This window comes from Sus scrofa, chromosome 8, assembly GCF_000003025.6.
Source record: "Sus scrofa isolate TJ Tabasco breed Duroc chromosome 8, Sscrofa11.1, whole genome shotgun sequence".
NCBI classification, from domain to species: Eukaryota; Metazoa; Chordata; class Mammalia; order Artiodactyla; family Suidae; genus Sus; species Sus scrofa.
Genome location: NC_010450.4, coordinates 112,255,222 through 112,278,055, shown reverse-complemented (window position 1 = coordinate 112,278,055; position 22,834 = coordinate 112,255,222). Strand labels below are relative to the sequence as shown.

General features: G+C 42.3%; 1 protein-coding gene across 4 annotated transcripts in view; it reads left to right on the top strand.

Moving 5' to 3' along the window:
- The window catches only part of EGF (epidermal growth factor), a 94,456-nt gene that overhangs the window by 52,007 nt on the left and 19,615 nt on the right, over positions 1 to 22,834 (top strand). For 3 of the 4 annotated variants that reach the window (XR_002346366.1, XM_021100461.1, NM_214020.1), the window contains 6 exon segments: positions 6,780 to 6,884; positions 8,111 to 8,334; positions 12,324 to 12,491; positions 13,200 to 13,349; positions 18,057 to 18,176; positions 22,651 to 22,767. Coding sequence is in view for 3 of the 4 variants with exons in the window: in XM_021100461.1 (XP_020956120.1) it covers positions 6,780 to 6,884; positions 8,111 to 8,334; positions 12,324 to 12,491; positions 13,200 to 13,349; positions 18,057 to 18,176; positions 22,651 to 22,767 (884 nt within the window). In the remaining variant the exon portion in view is untranslated. 4 annotated transcript variants of the gene reach the window in all.

Genomic DNA, 22,834 nt, shown 5'->3' with positions numbered 1-22,834 from the left:
GGGAACTTCCATGTGCCATGGGTGCAGCCCTAAAAAAAAGAATGGAGAAGCAGTGAGGTCCTGCTGTATAGCACAGGAAACTATATCCAATCACTTGTGACAGAACATGATAGAATATAATATGAGAAAAACAATATATGTTTATGTATAACTGCATCACTTTGCTGTGCAGCAGAAAAAGACAGAACAGTGTAAATCAACTATAATTTAAAAAAAATTCTTTTTAAAAAGAACTCGCCTTGCTTGAGGATAGGAATCTAAAACTTCTCTGGACACTTAGCCAGTGTGAAGACAAAAATCATAACCTCTATGGAGAGAAGCACATTGTTGACCTACTGAAAAAAATAATCAACCCCCTTGCCCCTGGAGTTCCCATCGTGGCTCAGTGGTTAACGAATCTGACTAGGAACCATGAGGTTGTGGGTTCCATCCCTGGCCTTGCTCAGTGCGTTAAGGATCCGGCATTGCCATGAGCTGTGGTGTAGTTTGCAGATGCAGCTCAGATCCCGTGTTGCTGTGGCTGTGGCGTAGGCAGGTGGCTACAGCTCTGATTCGACCCCTAGCCTGGGAACCTCCATATGCTGTGGGAGCAGCCCAAGAAATGGCAAACACACACACACACACACACACACACACACACACACACACACACACACACAAGATCACTTCTAAAGTCTGCTCTTTGTCTGGGCATTCCAGTTAAATGAGCCAATAAATCCTTTTTGCTCATTAAGCTAATTTGAATTGGGTTTTCTATATTTGCAAGCTAACATTTCCTAACAGGAACATATTCATTCCTTGGTGAATGAATGTGAATGAATAAATAAATGAATAACAAGAAAACTTCATTCATTATAACAGTCTTCTTTATGGTACTCAGAACATTTTTAATGTTGATCTCATCAAAATATCTGCTTTTTTTCCCCCTGGATTTTGGCATAATTAGGAATATATGGTCACGTAATTTTAGAATCATTTGTGTGTGTGTGTGTGTGTGTGTGTGTGTCTGTGTGTGTTATCAAGTAGAGGTGTAGAGACGTGGTTTTCTGGGGCAGGGTTTAAGGGGCAGCAGTCCCAATCAGATTGCTGAGAAATAGGGTCCAGGTCTTGGAGAGGTTTTGACAAGGACTTTGTTTTTCCTTAGCTATTTGGAGTTCGAGGTTGTCTCCGAGGGGCTCGTGGAGATTACGAGGGTGGGGAGGCCACTCCTTGGTGCCTTTACCAGTTCAGAGGTTGCCCCTCATTCCTTTTCCAAAAATAATTTAGTATAATGTAATATTCAGTAAAGGAATGGTAAAAATCAGGATTTCCCTTCTTGGCTCAGCAGTTAACAAACCCGAGTAGGATCCACGAGGGATGCAGGTTCCATCCCTGGCCTTGCTCAGTGGGTTGGGGATCTGGCATTGCCGTGAGCTGTGGTGTAAGTTGCAGATGTGGCTCGGATCCTGTGTGGCTGTGGCTGTGGTGTAGGCCAGCAGCTGTAGCTGCTATTCGACCCCTAGCCTGGGAACCCGAGAACCTCCATATGCCTCAGGTGCACCCCTAAAACCCAAAAAAAAAGGCTAAGTGATTTATTCAAGGTTGCACCACATTCAAATGACAAGTCTTGCTCGAACGCACATGCTGGCTCTTGGTTAAGAGAGCACAAAGGAGAGCTTCAGCTGGAGGTGTGAGGAGAGTCCTCATGGGCTGGGAGAAGAGAACACCTTTTCCTTTGATGGGGAGACAACAGAACCGGAGAAAGTTATAGTGTGTCCCTCCTCTGGGTTTCCTGCTTGGGGCTGCAGGAAAGGCTGCTGCACTTGGGTGGGGAGGGTGGCCAGTGTGAGTCTCAGGAACCATCAGGGTGGGAGGAGGGGCAGAAGGAAGTGGCTACAACCCTCTGTGTGCTAAAGAGAGCCCATTCCTGCTTCTGGGCCAGAAGGAGCCCATCACAGAGTACCTGATAAGAGAGGGTTAGAGAGCCCGGGCTCCGGAGGGCTTTCTCAGAGGAAAGGCCATGGAGGGATGTGGTGGCCAGCCTGAACCTCGGGCACCTCTCCAACCATGTTCATGTCAAAGAAGGGAGAATTCATTTGGGTTTCACCTCTGCAATCAGTGGTCCCAACATAGAGGAAGAAGTTCCAGGGAGTGGGTTTATGTGCTTGAGGACAGACTTTCTATGTCCCAGAAAATCTCTATCAGTCTGGATAACCCACGGGAAACCAATGGGCTTTTATTTATTTATTTATTTCCCCCCCCTTTTTTTTTTTTTTTTTAATTTTCCCACTGTACAGCAAGGGGGTCAGGTTATCCTTACATGTATACATTACAATTACAGTTTTTCCCCCACCCTTTCTTCTGTTGCAACATGAGTATCTAGACATAGTTCTCAATGCTATTCAGCAGGATCTCTTTGTAAATCTATTCTAAGTTGTGTCTGATAAGCCCAAGCTCCCGATCCCTCCCACTCCCTCCCCCTCCCATCAGGCAACCACAAGTCTCTTCTCCAAGTCCATGATTTTCTTTTCTGAGGAGATGTTCATTTGTGCTGGATATTAGATTCCAGTTATAAGTGATATCATATGGTATTTGCCTTTGTCTTTCTGGCTCATTTCACTCAGGATGAGATTCTCTAGTTCCATCCATGTTGCTGCAAATGGCATTATGTCATCCTTTTTTATGGCTGAGTAGTATTCCATTGTGTATCCAATGGGCTTTTAAATGTGAGTCAGATGTATGCTGCAGTGCCCAGTTATCCATAATATACCATTTCTATATCCAGAGTAAGTATCTTTTGATTAATTCATGTATTTGTTCATTCATTTAACCATACCTGCATTCCTTTATTCCCTGGGTATTTATTCACTTATGGAAGAACCAAAGTACATCACATATTGCACTAAGAGCTTTATATCCCTATGGACTCCCCCAGAAGATAAGTTTTATTATCCCCAGCTTAAAGGTTAAAAAATTGAGAATCAGGAGTTCCTGCTGTGGTGCAGTGGGTTAAGAATCTAATGGCAGCAGCTCAGGTTGATGTGGAGGCATGGGTTCAATCTCGGATCCCACGGAGTGGGTTAAGGGATCTGGCATTGCCAGAGTTGTGGCAGAGGTCACAGCTGTGTCTCTGTGGAACTTCCATATGCCATGGGTGCAGTCATACCAATAAAATAAAATAAAATAAAATAAAAAGAATAAAATTAAAGCGGTAAAATAACTTTCCCAAGGTCAAGTAACCAGCAAGTACTAGGTCTGGAATTTAAACTCAAGAATGACCATTTCCAAAGCTTATGCTTTTAGTAATCGCAGGTACATACTGCATCCAACCACCAGAGTTGACTAAATGTGCTTGACCCAGCATCATATAACAAGTGAAAATCAACTTCAGTTTTAATAATGGTAAAAATCATAATCACAGCCTTCTCTGTATTAAACCTACTTAAAAGGACATTTAAAATATTACCTGTGCGTAATAACAGAGCTTGTACCCTGCTGTTCTCAGGAACATGGATCAGGACAGCAGATGTCAGCCGCTCTCGGCCCTTCTAAGAATGCTGGGTGTCCTCATATTTCCCACATTCTCACAGCACCTCTAATTTTAAGTGTTTGATTAATAGCACCATAGTACCTACTGCTGAGGCAATGCCTTCAGAAATAGGCAGGCACCACCGTATCCTGGAGGATCAGACCTCAAATTCTCTAGTTCATTGACTTGAGTAATAACAAGCCCTTCTCAAGTCCCCTTCCCTCTAAAGGCAGCTGCTAAGAGGAAACCTTTCATTTGTCTGGAAATGAGAGGTTTCTAGTTTGAAAACCTTAATATTAGCTAGAAATTGGATTTAAATAACTGGGATTCCAAGCTTGTGATATTATATTATACGGTAACTCTTAACCAAGTAAAAGAAACAGAATGGATGCTTATAGTTTATATTGGCTTAGGAAAAGACAGATTCAAATTAACATCTAACTGTAGGAAGGAAGCAAATGGGTAATTCCGGTGACAATGCTGTTATTTAGTGCTAAGGAATCCTGATTCCTAAAGTCAAACGCTGAGTAAAAAAAAAAATCTAGAGGGAGACAATATAAGACTTCTGTTTGCTCACACTTTTGAGGTAACAAAAACAATCGTAAGGTAAAAATCACTCTTTCAGGTTCTGAGTGGACAGTTCTGGAAATAGGGTGGGTTTTAGAGGATCCCAAAGGCATTGAGACCAATTAGATAATGAATACATGAAGCCAATGCTCTTCTAGACTAAGGGTCACACTTGAACTCATGTGCGCCCAAAGGTCCGTCCTTGCCTTTGCTTTCCCAGCGCTAGAGTTGGAGATGTGTTTTCTGGCTGAATCTAGGAGTCATGTTGCAGGGTGACCCCCCTGGGGAGCTTGGAGAGTCATTTCCAGCACTCCTTCTCCGAGACAGCTCCAGAGTCAGGGGTTTATGTCGATCTCGATTCTCATCACCTCATTCCTGCTCCAAACAGTGAGCGTTTAGAAATGAGCTAACAGTGAGATCAGAACTGACAGTTTTTTCTACCCTGGTCACGAGCAAGTGGCCTCAGAATTCCTTCCCCTGCACCAAGGGGAACAGGCACAGTGACTGCTGTGACTGAGTGAATTTGACACATCGAGTTCAGAAATTCCTTCCACCCAGCAGTAGCCTTCCTACAACCACTTCATCTGGCAATGAAATTATCTTTTAAAATCAGCACTGGGAGTTCCTGTCGTGGCGCAGTGGTTAACGAATCCAACTAGGAACCATGAGGTGGCGGGTTCGATCCCTGGCCTTGCTCAGTGGGTTAAGGATCTGGCGTTGCCGTGAGCTGTGGTGTAGGTGGCAGATGCAGCTCAGATCCCGTGTTGCTGTGGCTGTGGCGTAGGCCAGTGGCTCCAGCTCTGATTCAACCCCTAGCCTGGGAACCTCCATATGCTGCGGGAGTGGCCCAAGAAATAGCTAAAAAGACAAAAAAAAAAAAAAAAAAAAGGCAGCACTGGAGGAGGAGTTCCCATTGTGGCTCAGCAGTAGCAAACCCGATTAGTATCCATGAGGATGCAGGTTTGAGCCCTGGCCTCACTCAGTGGATGCTGTGAGCTGTGGTGTAGGTTGTAGGCGCAGCTTGGATCTCCCGTGGGGGGCAGCCGCAGCTCCAATTTGACCCCTAGCCTGGGAACTTCCATATGTTGCAATTGAGGCCCTAAAAAACACATGGGAAAACAAACAAATAAAAACGTGGCACTGGAGTATAAATGACTTCAAATTATCCACTGCCCTGAGTTGGTAGTTTGCAAAGTGTCCCTGACCCAGCCCTGGCCCCGAGCCAATTTTACCTTTTTTTTTCCCTCCTGCATATGGCCCCTGAGGAAGACTAGACCAAGACTTTGCCCCAGTGCTCAGAAGGGCACTCAAAAAAGCCACCTGGAGAAGATGTCCTTAGCGTTTTGTGGGTCAGGGAGGAGGGAATGGTCCTGCCTTGTACTTCTGGGCAAGAGCAAGGGGCAGGCTTTCCCAAATGTTTGTTGAATGAATTAGAGATAGTTGTACTTTCTAGTTTGTAGTAGGAACACAGAGTGAGCAGGCTACACGTGGTAGGGAAGGGAGGTTCTTTTTAATCCTCTCTGCTTGTGGTCCTGTCTGCTCCAGGAAGCTGCTGGGGCTGGAAGCCCAGAAGGCTCCTGGTGCAATCCAACAAGGCACCTGCCCAGAGTCTGCAGTTACATACTTTTTTTTTTCTTTCTTTCTTTTTAGGGCTACACCCACGGCATATGGAGGTTCCCAGGCTAGGGGTCTAATTGGAGCTGTAGCCACCGGCCTACACCACAGCCACAGCAACGTGGGATCCAAACCGCATCTGTGGCCTACACCACAGCTCATGGCAACGCCAGATGCCTAACCCACTGAGGGATCAAACCCACAAACTCATGGTTCCTAGTCGAATTCATTAACCACTGTGCCACAACGGGAACTCCTGCAGTTACATTCTTTACATTCTCTGTTTCCTAATTCCCTCTCTTCTCCCTTCCCTCCCCCACCCACCCTCCACCCCTGCTGATCTATAAGCCCATTAAAGATAGAGCTGGTTTTTTTTTTACTATTGCAGCTCCAGTGCTTAGGCCAATCCCTAACACCCAATAGGTGCTTAGCAAATGTTTATTTTATCATAAAGACTTGTTGGACAAATTCGTGGCAAAATTAGACAACAGGAATTTTCTTCCTTGCCAGATTCCAGAGAGTCACTATTAGTTTTTAATGTAAAGAGCAGCAAGGAATATTTCAGTACTCCCATTTGTGTTAGAGTCACAGGGAAGGAAATTACTGTCACTATACCTCTCCCTCCACTGTCCCCGTGCTGGCTGTCTCTGCGGCCCTCAGGGGCCTGCTCTCCTTCCTTCCTGCAATCTGTGGCCTTGAGGCTGGTGGCTCCTCTGGCTTTTATTGGTTTCAGCAGGAGCTGGGCCGTGGTGAAGAGAAAGGGATGGTAGTTTTTACACTTCCTGATTTTATCCCTTCCAAGCCACTGACACAGTCCCTTCTAACCTTATCCTTTCACTGTGTATTTTAATTGCTTGGGATAAATATTGGGAAACTAATTAAAGCACTGGGTTAAAAAAAAAAAAAAAAAGCAATAGAATTTGTGGGTGTGTTAGTCCTGACTTTTGTGTGAGAATGTGTGCGCCTGTGCACGTGTGTGCACGATAGGGGTAGTTTAGAATGCCTATCTTTGCTTTTCAGGGAAACAACTATTTTTGTTTAAAAAGTAAAGTGGATTTAACAAGCCCCTTTATATTTACCTGCATTGTAGGAGATCTCTCATTGAAGGGAGTGATTTAAATGGAAAATACCGCGAAATAATCATTAAGGAAGACATCTCTCAGCCACGAGGAATTGCTGTTCATCCAGTGGCCAAGTAAGTATTGGTGAGAATAAACCCCTTTCTGCAGAAGTCATAGGACAGTTCTCGTGTGATGTGCTAGTGTCCAGAATTTGTCTTAAGATCTCAGTGGCCGGTGGCGTAGAAACCAAGAAAATCCGTGAGATTTGTTCAAATGTTCAGAAATTATGTGGCTAGCGTGACTTCCTCATCCTTTTAATGTCTTTGGATTTTCTAATTCTTGTATAAAATTTTATTGTTCAGGTACGCTTTCATTTTAAGCAAATTCAATTTCTTTTTGAAAAGAAGTTGAGTTTTGATTCATTAACCGTGAGGCCCCAGCCCATTACACTGTGTACTTTTTAAAAAACTATTGTTTTCCGAGAGAGGATGATGTTTGGGTTGCATGGCTAATGAACTAAAGAAAAATCACAAGTTCAAGTAATAGGTCATCCCTAGATTTAGACAAGAGGAAAGAGAAATTGTGAAAGATTAGAAGTATCCGTGTTGTTAATTGTGAATTAGTGACAGATGTTGGTTTAGATTTAGAGATTTAAAGAGAAGAATTAATTCTTTCCCAGTGAACAATCAAGGATAGAAACTAACCCTATTTTATCTATAATGGAGATTTTATGATGATCTATGGGAAATAATAAGCTGGTACAATTGATAATTAATTTGCAGCCAGCCATGTGATTAAAACAGTGAGAATGTAACTATCTCTAGACAAGCCAGTGAAAAGATATTGAACCATATTGAACTCAAAAAATGTGCCTGATTTACGGGACTTAAAATTGACCGAGTGACCTAAGTATATCATATAAAAATGGATACTAGATAAATATGTTCTTCCCTTTATGTTGTAATTTTACATATTCCATGAGGTTTCTACATGCATAGCAGAGGGACAGGCTAGCAAGATTCTACTGCTTTTTGCAGCATAAAACACTGAGAATATGTACTCAAACACTTTTGATTAGTAATATACAAGACATTACACTTTTTAAAATGAATAATTCCTTTTTATCCAATGATTTGAGCTTTAATTCAGCATTTTCTGTCCAAGCTGTTATACATAGAGAAGGTAATTTTTTGCTTTTGAAAATAATTTGTCCAACATACAGTGCTGTACTTTCTCTCTTCCTTGTTGTACTATTTTAGTTTATCCTAAAGTGATTTACATTGACATTTTTAATAATGAAGAAATAAAAGAATTTTTTTTCCTTGTAAATTTTATTTGTTGTATGCTTCCTTGATTAAAGGAGATTATTCTGGACTGATATGGGGACTAATCCACGAATTGAAAGTTCATCCCTTCAAGGCATTGGCCGACAGGTTATAGCCAGCTCGGATCTGGTCTGGCCCAGCGGAATAACAATTGATTACTTAACTGACAAGTTGTATTGGTGCGATGCCAAGCAGTCTGTGATTGAAATGTCCAATCTGGATGGTTCGAGACGCCAGAGACTTGCCCAGAACGATGTAGGTGAGGCTTTGGGATGGGTGATTTTTTTCAACTTAATGTTTTACAAAATATGTTTATACACACACACTCCCTCCCTCCCCCCAACACACACACACCCTTAAACATATGGTGAGAAAGGAATAGAGAACAATAGACTAACAGATTTCTCCAGGTATTTATGAGCTATGAAGATTACTGTAGCATTGGAATATTGGGTAAAAAATACTGATGTATAACCATTTCTCTTTGCCAGGGGTTCTTAAAATCAGAATGAAATTTTTTTTTTTTTTTTTTGCTATTTCTTGGGCTGCTCCTGCGGCATATGGAGGTTCCCAGGCTAGGGGTCTAATCGGAGCTGTGGCCGCCAGCCTACGCCAGAGCCACAGCAACGCGGGATCCGAGCCGCGTCTGCGACCTACACCACAGCTCACGGCAACGCCGGATCGTTAACCCACTGAGCGAGGGCAGGGACCGAACCCGCAACCTCATGGTTCCTAGTCGGATTCGTTAACCACTGCGCCACGACGGGAACTCCAGAATGAAAATATTAAACATTTTAAAACTTCTCTAGGTATAAGAATTTGTTCAGCTGTTATTTTGGCTTATGTCTTATGAAATGTCATTTTCACAAGTGACAGTATCACCTTTAGCCACTCATGTGCAAGGATTAATAAAAACAGTTTTCTATTTTTTGATATTGCATAGGGTGTCGTATTTTTGTAAATATTTTCGAGACACTGTAGTCTATGCCAACTGTTAAAAAGAGAAGTACAAATGGTTAATGAGATTATATAGCAGTGGGAACTTCATTTTGACTCAGGGAATCTGCAAAGACTATGTGAACTGAGCCATGTGGTAAATAGATGGTGATAAAACATGATCATTGGAAATAAGGCTGCAGAAATTGGTCTTTGTATGTTAGTTAGTACTGCCAGAATATGTTAACTGAAATTAATTCTGAAGGTACTGGGGAGCCATTGCATATTCTTAAGCAGGAAATGTATCTGATAATATTGGTATATCAAGCTAACCACTTAAGTAACAGTATAAGGATTGGATTGGAATTTGGAGTGAAGGAAAGGAATAGGAGGTTATGACAATTGTTCAGTCAACAGTTAATAAAGGCCTGAGCTAGAACATTGCCATTTAAAAGGAGAATGGAGGATTAGTGTATTAAAAAAAAAAAAAAATCACCATGGATGAAAAGCTGAGAGGATTTGGTAACACACTGGATGTTGAAATGCACGCCAGCAAGATGTGAAAGATGCTTCAGGAATTTAGAAACTGGTGAGTTGGGAAGATGAAAAAACATGGCCTCTCTTAGGAAGAAGATAAACTAATAATTCATGTAAGGTATTGATTTTACCCTTTCTCTTTGGTAATGGATTTCTAGATTTGTATTATATATTAAATAGATGAAGATAAATATAAAATTTTAAATTTTACATCCTTCCAAGCTTCTTTAAAAATTGACATACTTCACAATAAATCATAAGCTTGTGTATAACCATAGACTTTACCATCTATGTGCCTCACAGATATTCATTGAATCATTACAGGAAGTGGAGATACAGTGGAGAGTAAAACATGTGGTTCCTGTGAAGTCATGGAATTTACTGGGGGAGACACACACTGTTAAAAAATACCTCACTCAGGAAGTTCCCTTGTGGTGCTGTGGGCTAAGGATCCAGCCTGCTTGCGGTGCAGGTTAAGTCCCTGGCCTGGGAAATTCCACATGCCAGGGAGCACTAAAACAAAACAAAACAAACAAACAAAAAACAAAACAAAACAAAACAAAAAACCCAAGCAAAAAACCTCACTGAAAAAAAATGTAAAATTATAGCTTTGATACATGAAATAATAAAGGGTTGAAAATTCCCAACTAGAATGTAAAGACACCATATTCTAAACCAAAACGCATAGCAGATATTTTGTAAATAATTTGTACTGCTGTAATCTATCACTAATGCAACATCCTGTGAAATACAAGCATATTGGTATGAAACTAAGTAGCCATTCCCATTATTATAGTGCCACCTACTGGTATATAAGTGGTGGCACCTCAACTGCTGATTCAGGATTTTTAATGCAAAGATTGAAATAATTCATTCCTTTTTTATTTATTTTTAATTTTGTCTTTTTGCCTTTATCCCCTAGCCTGGGAACATGGAGGTTCCCAGGCTAGGGGTTGAATCGGAGCTGTAGCCGCTGGCCTACACCACAGCCACAGCAATGCCAGATCCCGAGCGGTATCTGCGACCTACACCGAAGCTCACAGCAACGCCGGATCCGTAACACACTGAGCAAGGCCAGGGATCGAACCCACAACCTCATGGTTCCTAGTCGGATTCGTTGACCACTGAGCCACGACGGGAACTCCAAGGAATTCATTCTTAATTTAAAACACAATTGTGGCACCTATAAACAAAAAAATAAGGAAGATTATACCTAGTGTGAAGTTTTTGTTGAAAATATATAGCTAATTCAGACACACACTACAACACAGATGAACCCTGAGGACATTTCACTGAATAGCCAGTCACAAAAGACAAATCCTGTATGATTCCACTTACTTAAGATATCTAGAATAGTCACACTTATAGAAACCTAAAGCAGTGTAGTGTTTGCCAGAGACTAGGGGAGGAGGAAACAGGAAGTTGTTTAATGGGTGTGGATTTTCAGTTTTGCAAGATAAAAAAATTCTGGAAATTCGTCGCACAGCATGTGTAATTACACCACCGACACTGCGTTGTCTTAGGCTAAGATGGTAAATTTTGCGTTGCGCGTTTTTTACCACAGTAAAAAAAAAAAAAAAAAAAAAAAAAAAAAAAAAAGCCTATCTAAAAAATTCCCTTCCTGTATTTATGGCTTTAATTTGGGACAAAGAGTAGAGACCGAAAGGAATCATAATGGCCCTGGTCAGTCGTGATAGGTGGAGACTCGTTTTCACCGGAATGAATCGTTTGAGTTTGCTGCCAGTAGAGGGAGACATTCACCCTAATCCACCAAAGGCACCGCACCTTTGCAAAAAGACTGGCCTGGGCAGTGTGACTGGAGGTGGTGAAAGCTTCCAAACCTAGGGCTCCTTAGCTTTAGCCTCTAACCACTTGAGCTAGTATATTAAAACATTTCCCAGCTTGCTAACCTCAGGAATATCTTATCAGGGCAGTTTCAGGGCATGGAGAAGGGGGTTTAGTTGAGGTGGGATTAGAAGAGCCCACTTAGGGATACTTGTAGCCATGAAAATGGCAGCAGCAGATAATAAACGACTTTCCAAAAACTTGGCTGAGAAGGGAAGGAAAGAGACAAAAAGAAGCTAGTGAGATCAAGGGGATGGGGGAAATGAGATGAGAGAAACCTGAGGCTATTCATCAGCTCCTGGGAAAGAAGCTGGTAAAATGAAGGGAATGAATGCAAATGAATGGAGTAATTGACAGAACCGGGTCCTGAGAAGGCAGGAGCCCAGCCGATGGTCTGATTTTAATTACCAGGAGAGAAAGGAAAGGAGGTAGGGGTCTATGCAGGGAATGTGTTGGTGGAGATGGGAATTCGAGGAGACGTATTCAATTACCTTAGATTTTTAAAAATCTTTACAACCTGGGAATTTAGTCTACTACTTAGTACTGCTATTCAGAAGACAAGGGACCTAAGACAGAGGGGGCAGTTTACCCAGTCAGGTTGTCTATAAATCGTGAAAGAATCACTGAACAGGATTCTGCCCTGGTCTCCTTCTTCTTGGTGGTCTTATGTCAGTCAGCCCACATTCTCCCCGTCTCTGAAGGCTGGGGAACAGTGGGCTGTGCTAGGACTTCATACCACCAGGCTCCCCTCCTAAAAGCAGGCTTATCTCATCACCTAGAGTCTCCTTAAAGCAGGTGTAGGAAGCAACTCATTCCTTGCTTGGCAGCTGTATTAAAGAGTAGGAATTGGGTGTACATTTCAAGCCTTGTCCTCTTAAAAGGATTCATGGCAAAGACAAGATGTATGTAATAGATGTGAATTACTTTCAGGTCACCCATTTGCGGTAGCTGTGTTTGAGGATCACGTGTGGTTCTCTGACTGGACTATGCCATCGGTAATAAGGGTGAACAAGAGGACTGGCAAAAATAGGGTACGTCTCCGAGGCAGCATGCTGAAGCCCTCATCACTGGTTGTAGTTCATCCATTGGCAAAACCAGGTACACTGGACACGGTTTCTTTGGCTGACATCCACAACTGTTTTAATTGTTTGATGACAGGGGTTGTGGGGGGGTGTTGTAATTCTCACTAGTTTGGGTAGATGTTAAGATTTCCTGAGATGTGGATTTTGTTTAAACTCGGGTAATGAGTTTGGGCTTTATCCCTCCAACCTCATCGTCTCATCTCCTGAGCAGCTGTTACTTAATTGCTCCTTTTCAAAGACTCTTGGGTTAAAGGCACTGAGGATGAGGGCAGGGATGGGTGGGGGGAATACTTTAGAAACCTGCAGTGGAAGCTTCTATCCAAGGAGCCTATCCTTACCTCCTGAGAGTGCCAGGGAGTGAACATCAGCCAGGAGTAAGGAAGCAAATGGAAAAGGCACCTAGTGTCCCACAGCAACTGGTCTTTCCCAGTCACCCTTTGTCAGGTTGACTAATGATGACTGCGGAAATCAGATTCCTATCTTTCCAAATAGCTTCTTGAAGAAAAGTACTGGCTAAACTCAGTAAATACTCATAAGGGAATAACATTCTGAGCTTATCTTAGAACCAGTGGCTCTTTATAGGAATTCTTCTGAAACAGCTCTTGATATAAGCTCCGTTTAGATACAGAGTTTCTCTCGCCCAAAGTAGTATGTTGTGATTTGCATTGGCAGCATCCTTTTCAGCTCCAATCCCATCTGTGAATGCATGTCTTCTCCCTGCTAGGAACAAATCCCTGCTTACACCAAAATGGAGGCTGTGAACATATCTGCAAAGAGAGTTTTGGAACTGCTCAGTGTTTGTGTCATGAAGGTTTTCTGAAAGCCCCAGATGGAAAAATGTGTCTGGCTCTGAATGGCCAAGAGATATTGGCAGGTAATATGGTAAACTATGTGGCTAAATTATCTGACTTTGGCTCAGGAATATCATTCTACATGGATTCTACATGGATTAATATTTTGATTTTTAATATTTTGTATTATTAAAAGCTTTCTTGCTTTTAGGGGTACCAAGTTGTCTTTTTTTTTTCCCCCTCTGATGAGTTTGGGCTCTTTAATAAAAACTAAATTCAACTGACCTTCTCTTGCTGTAAAATTAATGAATGGAAGGAGTTCTCTTGTGGCATATTGGGTTAAGGGTCCAGCATTGTTACTGCAGCGGCTTGGGTCACTGCCGTGGTGTGGGTTCAATCCCTGGCCTGGGAATAGCCACATGCCGTGGGTGTGACCAAAAAAAATGGAATGAATGGAAGATAATATTCAAAGTCTTAGGTTGCTGTGCTCCTGCCCCCCATTTATGATGGAGTAACCCATCCTTGGAAATAAATGCCAGTATTCTACCAACTCAGGGAGTATTCAAAGACATTTTCTTTAGAAGTTTTATGCCTCAAGTTTAGAGGTCATCATATACTAGCCCCCTGCCACATGACTGCCTTAAGATGAAAAGCAAAGGCCTTTATAAGAAGTAAGTTTTGGATAACAAACAAGTGTGGAGAATCCAGCTTGAGAAGGCTGTGATCCACATTTTGTGTGTGTGTGTGTGTGTGTGTGTGTGTCTTTTGTCTTTTTAGGGCCTCACCCATGGCGTGTGGAAGCTCCTGGGCAAGGGGTCTGATCGGAGCTATAGCTGCCGGCCTGTGCCAGAGCCACAGCAATGCCAGATCCGCGCCACATCTTCGACCTACACCACAGCTCACGGCAATGCTGGATCCTTAACCCACTGAGCGAGGCCAGGGATTGAACCCACAACCTCATAGTTCCTAGTCGGATTTGTTTCCACTGCTCCATGATGGGAACTCCTGATCCACATTTTAAAAAACTAGACATGACTTTGAGGAAGAGTTAGATCTAATCTAATGTAACCAGTAGGACTGATTTGCTTCCCTTGAGTGTTCATCCAAGTAATTAAGGTGAATTTGGATTTATCTTTTGATATCTTATACCAAAGAGCACTTCAGTTTTAGTTTAGTTGTTTTAAAAAATTCATATTTATTAGATAGGCATGGTATACGTGAGATGACAGATTAATTTACCCATGGACCTAAATTGGATATTTTGGATTTTCAGAACTTTCTATTAGTTATTGCCTTAGGATTACAGTTCTCAATCTTTTTGGTTTCAGAACCTTTTTATGTTCTTAAAAAATGGTTGAAAACCTCAAGAGTTTTTATTTGTGTGGGTTGTCTATCAAGATTTATGATATTAGAAATTAAAACTGAGGGAGTTCCCATTGTGGCTCAGCAGGTTACGAACACAACCAGTATACAAAAGGACACAGGTTCGATCCCTGGCCTCACTCAGTGGGTTAAGGATCTGGTGTTGCTGTGAGCTGTGGTGTAGGTCACAGATGCAGCTCAGATCTTGTGTGGCTGTGGCTGTGGCTGTGACTGGCAGCTGGAGCAATGATTGAAGTTCCATATACCACAGAACTTAGGGTACAGCCCTAAAAAGCAAAAAAAAAAGAGCAAGAGAGAGAAATTAAAACTGAAAAAGTTAATATCCCTGTTAAAGTTACAGTGAGATTCTATGTGAACATATTTTTATGAAAATAAATGAAATAAATTTATTTTTCCAAGAAAATATGTAGCGTGAAGAGTGGCATTGTTTTCCCTTTACATCTGTAATGATTGGCTTAAAAGGGGGCAGCCAGCTTCTCCCATCTGCCTTTCTGGTAAGGCTGTTGCTGTGTTGTTTTGGTTGAAGTCTATGAAGAAAATCTGGCTCAGACAGACATGTGACTGGAAAAGGGAGGACTGCTTAGTAGCCCTTTCAGATGCCTTTTGTGTATATCTTCTTTTGATATTATATCAGAGCTAGATAGGTGGTAGGTGTTTTGGGAGGTAAGAGCAATGTTGAACTTGAGGCCATGCCAATGAACTTTGTCTTCTGCTTCATTAAAACCCAGTGACCTGTTTTGTACTTTAAGTGGGTCTTTTGCCATGCATGATTTTGTAGCGTTAGGTTTGGGTCATTTAAAAATATTGACTTGGAGTTCCCATTGTGGCGCAGTGGTTAACGAATCTGACTAGGAACCATGAGGTTGCGGGTTCGGTCCCTGCCCTCGCTCAGTGGGTTAACGATCCGGCGTTGCCGTGAGCTGTGGTGTAGGTTGCAGACGCGGCTCGGATCCCGCGTTGCTGTGGCTCTGGCGTAGGCCGGTGGCTACAGCTCCGATTCGACCCCTAGCCTGGGAACCTCCATATGCCGCGGAAGCGGCCCAAGAAATAGCAACAACAACAACAACAACAACAAAAAAAGACAAAAAAATAAAAATAAAAATAAAAATAAAAATAAAAATAAAAATATTGACTGGAGTTCTCATCATGGCTCAGCGGTTAACTGGGAACCATGAGGTTATGGATTCGATCCCTGGCCTTGCTCAGTGGGTTAAGGATCTGGCATTGCCATGAGCTGTGGTGTAGGTCACAGATGCGGCTCGGGATCTGGCATTGTTGTGGCTGTGGTGTAGGCCGGCGGCTACAGCTCTGATTAGACCCCAGCCTGGGAACCTGCATATGCCACGGGTGCGGCCCTAGGAAAGACAAAAAAATAAAAAATAAATAATAAATAAAAATATTGATTTACTGGAATTTCCTAGTGATACAGCAGGTTGAGGATCTGGCATTGTCACTGCAGGGGCTCAGGTCACTGCTGTGGTGTGGGTTCAATCCCTGGCCCAGGAACTTCCCATGTATGCCTTGAGCCTGGCCACCCAAAATTGAATTATACAGATCTTCCAAATGTCTCATTAATATACCTATAATCACATTCACTAATTATTAACATCAAACTCATCAGAAAAGTTCTGAGAGTCAGGATTGTGTGAAGCTCAAAGTGGTGGAAACATTTCCAGAGTTCCATTTTGCACTTTAGAGCTCAAATTTTATTATTGGCAACAAGCACTGTGACTTAATTTTCCTGGAAGTGATAGCATCACTTAATTCATTTTTGAGAAAAGGCCAAATCTCTGAATGTTAATGACATAGTTTATCCATCATTCTTTAAGGTAAAAACTCATGCTTGATGAAAAAGAGAGGCCAGTTTTAGCTTGAAACTCTGAGAGTTCACAAGTGCCTTTCCTCCAGACGGCCATCAGAACGTCAGTAAAACAGTCTTTTGAGCGTGCTTCTCATTTCATTAGGCAGAATATTAAAGAGCCAAGTAGCCTGTGGTCAGGATTTTGTTTTAATTAATAATTTTACTGTTTCATCATGGACTCCTAAAGGTGAAAATGGGCTGTGTATGTATGTGGGCGTGCGTGTGTGTGTGTGTGTGTGTGTGTGTGTGTGTGTGTGGCAGCAAGGAACATGTCCAACAGTAGAAAGCATGTCCAGTAGCATGACTTGATACAAACTAAAGTAGCACACTTTCACTCATCCCTGCTTTTGCCCCATTAGTATCAACGTCGGCACAGTGAAAATAATACCACAGTTGTTTGCCTTTTTTGAAAATAGCTTTGATCTTCTGGACTCCATGCAGTGAGACCCTGGGGATCCCCAGACCCTGCTTAGAGAACACACAGTGTTTTAGGGCATCTGTTTTTCTCATGTCCTGAGGAGTTGTATCAATTCCAGGCATATGTTAAATTATGGCTTGTTTATGCCACATTTCTTTTTTTTCTTTCTTTTTTTCTTTTCTTTTTTTTTTGTCTTTTTAGGGCCCCACGCATGGCATATGGAGGCTCCCAGACTAGGGGTACAATTGGAGCTGTGGCCGACGGCCTACACCAGAGCCACAGCAATGCCAAATCTGAGCCGAGTCTGCAACCTCCACCACAGCTCACAGCAATGCCGGATCCTTAACACCCTGAGCGAGGCCAGGGATGGAACCTGCGTCCTCGGGTTTGCTAACCACTGAACCACGACGGAAACTCCCCTTCCACATTTCTAAATACAAGTCAAATCAGGCTAAAATAAATGTTGAAAGCTGTCTAAAGGAGAAGCGGTATATATAAAAGGCAGGTTGGGGAGGGAGTTCCCATTGCGGCGCAGCAGAAACAAATCCAACGAGTATCCATGAGGATGTGGGTTTGATCCCTGGCCCTGCTTAGTGGGTTTGGGATCTGGCATTGCCATGTGCTGCAGTGTAGGTCGCAGATGTGGCTCAGGTCCCACATTGCTGTGGCTGTGGTATAGGCCAGCAGCTGTAGCTCTGATTCGACCCCTAGCCTGGGAACTTCCATATGCCATGAGTGCCGCCCTAAAAAGACACACACACAGAAAAACATAAAAAAAAAAAAAAAAAGCAGGTTGGGGAGAGTACCTGACTAATTTGTCCTCAGTAAAGCAGGCTATATTTATGAGCTGATTATATTCATAAGGATTTTACTTTTATTGTTTTTACCAGTACCTGAAAGAGTCCTGTCTTTCTTCCCTACTGGCTCCACCCACCCTCAATCCTCAAGTGCACGGAGTGAAGCTGAGAGGGTGTGGTGTAAAGGGGGAGGTTTTCTAAGTCACCAAGACCCTGCCAGTTTCTCTGAATCCTCCTGCTCACAACCAACAAACAGCCATAAATGTAAATTAACTCAAACTTTTCTTGAATCACAAAAGACAAATGAATGGTATCTGTTGACCTTCAATAGGTCGTGGGAAAGATCTGAGTGATGGAGTAATGCCAGTGGACACCTTACCCAGAAGCAGAGAGCTTGAAGATAACCTTACAGAATCTCAACACATTCTAGTGGCTGAAATCATGGTTTCAGGTACGAATAATCGGTTCTTCAATATAACTTGGGTTCCCACAATTTCCATCCTACTAACTAGAAATTCAGAATAATCTAAGTTAATGTTGACTAAATCTACACAACGCTGGTGAAGCCAGACTTTGGACTCAAACTTGGGTCCTTTGCTGAATGGTTTGCCTGTGGAAGATGGCCCCATACTAGATTGAACATGAACTTTACACATTGAGAGTCTTTGGATTGACTCTTTTTAGAAGAAATATAACTTGGAAACAAAAATGAGAAATAGGCCAGAATAGATTTGGGTGTATCCACGTCCTTACCTAGTATTTTTGGTATTTGGCCCATTTAGCTTTATCTCCATGGGTGTGAAAATCAGATGACAATTGATAAGCAAATAGAGGTTGATCACTTCAGCTGCTCCAGAAAGCCCACAAACAGCAAATGTTTCAGTAGTAACCACGTTAGGGAACCTTATTCTTCTATATTCTGTATTCACTCACAAAGCCAGTGGTTTGCCCACGGGGCTTGGCTCAGCCCTAAAGCTTCTGCAGGCCCCACTCCTTCTTCACTTTGGGTCTCTTGCCTTTTGATCAGGGCAGCTCTGCTTTGAAACATTTTGTTTGCTTTTAATTCTGAGTAAGATTTTAACATTGTGTGTGGCTGAAAAGAAGTTTGCGAACTCCAAGTTAGGACATCATAGTCATACAACCACAAATTTTGTGGTCAGCAGACCCCTTATCCCTCCTTACAAGGATCTATTGGTGTGATTTTCCTTTTTTCTTTATTCTTTTTTTTTTTTTTTTTTTTTGGTTGGCACCCATGGCATGTGTAAGCTCCTGGGCCAGGGATCAAACCTGTGCCGCGGTTACCACCTGTGCCACAGCTGCCACAACACCAGATCCTTAACCCTCTGTGCCACAAAGGAACTCCCTTGGTGTAATTTTGATAAAAAACAAAGAGGTGAATATTTTTAGTAGTAATAATTTGTATGGATCCTTAGCAATTACCAGGTCCTTTAAATGTATCCTCTACAAAAAAAAGACAAAAAAAAAAAAAAAGACAAAAAAAAGCAATTCCCTTTGTGGCTCAGTGGTTATCGAATCTGACTAGGGACCATGAGGTTGCAGGTTCGATCCCTGGCCTTGCTCAGTGGGTTAAGGATCTGGCATTGCTGTGAGCTGTGGTGTAGGTAGCAGACGCGGCTCTGGTCCAATGTTGCTGTGGCTGTGGCGTAGGCCGGCAGCTACAGCTCCGATTGGACCCCTAGCCTGGGGACCTCCATATACTGCGGGTGCAGCCCTGGAAAAGACAAAAAAAGATAAATATATCCTCTAATCTGACCCTTATCACAATCTATCATTCTACAAATTTGAAAACTGAGACTAAGATACATTATTAGTGACTTGACCAAAGATGCTGAAAATTAGGACCAAGGAATTCATTCATATCAAGAAGAGAATTACTGGAAACATTGTCATGCTAGGGATATTATTTATTTGGTGACTCTTGATGTACCATGCACTGTGCTAAGTGCTGGGGATAACATACTGAGATCAATGTAGCCGCAGTCTCCAAGATCACAGTCTGAGGTGGAGACAAACAGTAAGATAGACTAAAACAATGTGTGTGACAAACATTAGCAGTGGAGAGAACTTTTTTCAGTCACTGTGGATCCTGGAGGTTCATAGAGGATGTTCTGAAAAACTAATGTTTGGGGGACTCAAAGACCAAGATGGGTGACAGACAGAAATTAGGCCACACGGGGAGTGACAAAACGGCTGAAGATCTGAACGCGGATTTAATAGGCTGTGTTTGCTTTCATACCTGGAGGCTGCATTCTGCCTCATGCAGAATAAATGAAATGGTCTCTGGTGAAGATGACTTCATCTTTCCCTCCCTGGATTGCAGTCTATTTTGTCCTATTCTGTAAAGTTTTAGTTCTGCCTGTGTTGACCTAAAAGCATCTTATGTATGTCTTGTCCTGAGATTTCATTTCAAACGAGTATCCATGCCCAAGAGTTTGAAAACTTGATATTAGATTTTAGGTCAATATATTTTTATTCCCCAAAGACACGCAGGGTGATATGTAGCAAGTAGATCTGTGTACAATGAGGCAGAGAGTCCATCATAAAAATTTGACATTGCATTGTCAATTTTTCTGAAATCATGAATTCTTGATGAATAAAATGTAAAATTCTTAACGTGGCCTGCTGAGCCCTGGAGAAACTAGCCTGAAACCACCACATGGGCCTCGGCTGGTGCCCTTCTATCCCCAGCTTTCTCCACCTGCTTCAGTTACAGTGCAGGCGTTTTCTCCACCTGCAAGGCTCTTTCCAGCACTCCCTGCCCCACCCTCCACCAAGTCTGGGTATCTTCAGATCTCAGCTCAAGGTGCTCTTTCTCAGAGAGCCTTTCCCAGTCTCCCGACCAGGTGAGATGAGTGCTGTTTCAGCTCTCTGGAAGCCAGCATTGTTTCTTAACTGTGCTTATTACTCCTATTCTGCATGAATTAATCCTGTAAGGAAGCAGAGCCCTCATCTGCATGCTCTACCTGGTGCGTCTTCTCACAGAGGGGTGTGTGCAGCCACACATCTCCGTATTTGGGGCCCTCGTTAGGGTCTGGTATATAGTACGCACTTCGAATGAATTAATTTTATTAGTTTTACTAACAAGCCCTAGCAGCTTTTCTAGGGTGATAAAGCTAAATCTGATTCAGGCTGTGACAATATTCTCCTTGGGTATGTATATTTTATAATTCTCCAAAGATTTTTGAATACATCACTTTTTCTTCACATTCTTAGAACAATCATGTGAAGTAGACAAAAGAGAAACTGTCCCCTGTATTGTATTTTGTTTATCTATCTATTTATTTATCTTGCTTTATAGGGCTGCACCCGCAGCCGATGGAAGTTCCCAGACTAGGGTCCAGACTAGGTGCTGAATCGGAGCTGCAACTGCCAGCCTACACCACAGCCATAGCCATGCCAGATCTAAGCCTTGTCTACGCCACAGCTCAAGGCAACACTGGATCCTTAACCCACTGAGCAAGGCGAGGGATCGAACCCGCAACCTCATGGTTCTTAGTCGGATTTGTTAACCACTGAGCCACGACGGGAACTCCCAGTCCCATGTATTTTAGAACAGAGGCACATAAAGCACGGGCATTCCTCCCTTCCGCAGCCAGTCTGTGGCAGAAAGAACTCCAGCTATGTATTTTGCAACTACACATCCCTTGCTTTTCATTATGCAAAGCTGCCTTGGAGTTTGCAAGTTACCAAGTAAATCCCAAGTCATATTCTAATTTAAGATAAATTCTGCAAGTGATTTAAAATGCCTTAGGTAATAGGATACTGTCCACCATACAGTCTGCACAGCCTTTTGATTTGGGAGCTTGTCTTCCAGATAAATGCTGAATCAAACGGATAATTGATTTAGTCTGAACTTACCCATCTCAAAGAGTCACGAGTGGCAGGAAAAAAAGCAAGCGAAAGGCATGTGTTCCCACAAGAGAAATCTTCTCGCTCAAATAGCTAAGCAAATCAAACGCAATTACCCGATGTCTGCATTCGCATGACACCTGAATCCTGCTTAGATCATTTAACTTTCTTTAATTTCTGGGCAACTTTGGGGGGTCTCTTGACCTTTCTTGTTCTCATGAGCAAATTTACCAGTGAAAAGACAGAAGATTATATCCTACTGCGGTATGTCAGATACCCTTAACTCCAACAGGGAGGAGGCATTTGAGAATGATTATGTACATAAGCAAAGAAAAAAAAAATTCACTCATGTTTATGGCTCAACATGCAACTCCATCCCCCAGGGCATTTGCATTTCAATGGCGTATGAAATGAAGTGATCCATTTACAGCATTCAGTTTGTACGGTTCATGACTCCATAAAAGTGCCTTGAGGTTTGCAAGTCACTGAATAAATCATGATAATAAACTTCCATTTTGACATACATATTCTATTATCTATGAAACATAATTTTAGTAAATCGACAATAAATCTTTTTATGATTAAATCGCCTTGCCATGTTGGTACACAGATCTACTTGCTATATATTAGTCTATGTTCCCGTGGGGGATAAGAATATATTGACCCTTTTTATATATCATGATGGTTGGAAATTCTCAAATAGGCAACACAATTTTTGAAATTCAAGTCCATTTACTCCTAGAAATTTTACAGTTCAAGTTTTCAAATGCTTTTTTTTAAAAACATTGTAAACAAGTTCATACAGAGGTCTTTGAACACTGCATCATTCTTGTAAGACTAAAGATTTGTTGAGAGCATGTAAACGGAAACACATGGCTTGTGGATCCTTTAATATAGATCTAGCTTAAAGGTCAACACGGTGTTTCTTTTTGGAGGTTAACCTATCCCAGATCTTGGGAAAGGAAGTGCTGGCATGTTCTGTAGGCCTCCAAACATTAAAATCCATTTTCTTCTCTGAGGTCTGGAAATAATCTGATGGGGTTCTCACCATGCAGATGACGAGGACTGCGGCGCTGCGGGATGCAGTGCGCAGGCGCGGTGTGTTACAGAGGGAGAGGACGCCACGTGTCAGTGTTTGAAAGGATTTGCTGGAGATGGAAACCTGTGTTCTGGTAAGAGCAAAGGCCAAATACACATAATATCTGGAAAATAATGAATCAAAAACATCCTCTCAGATCA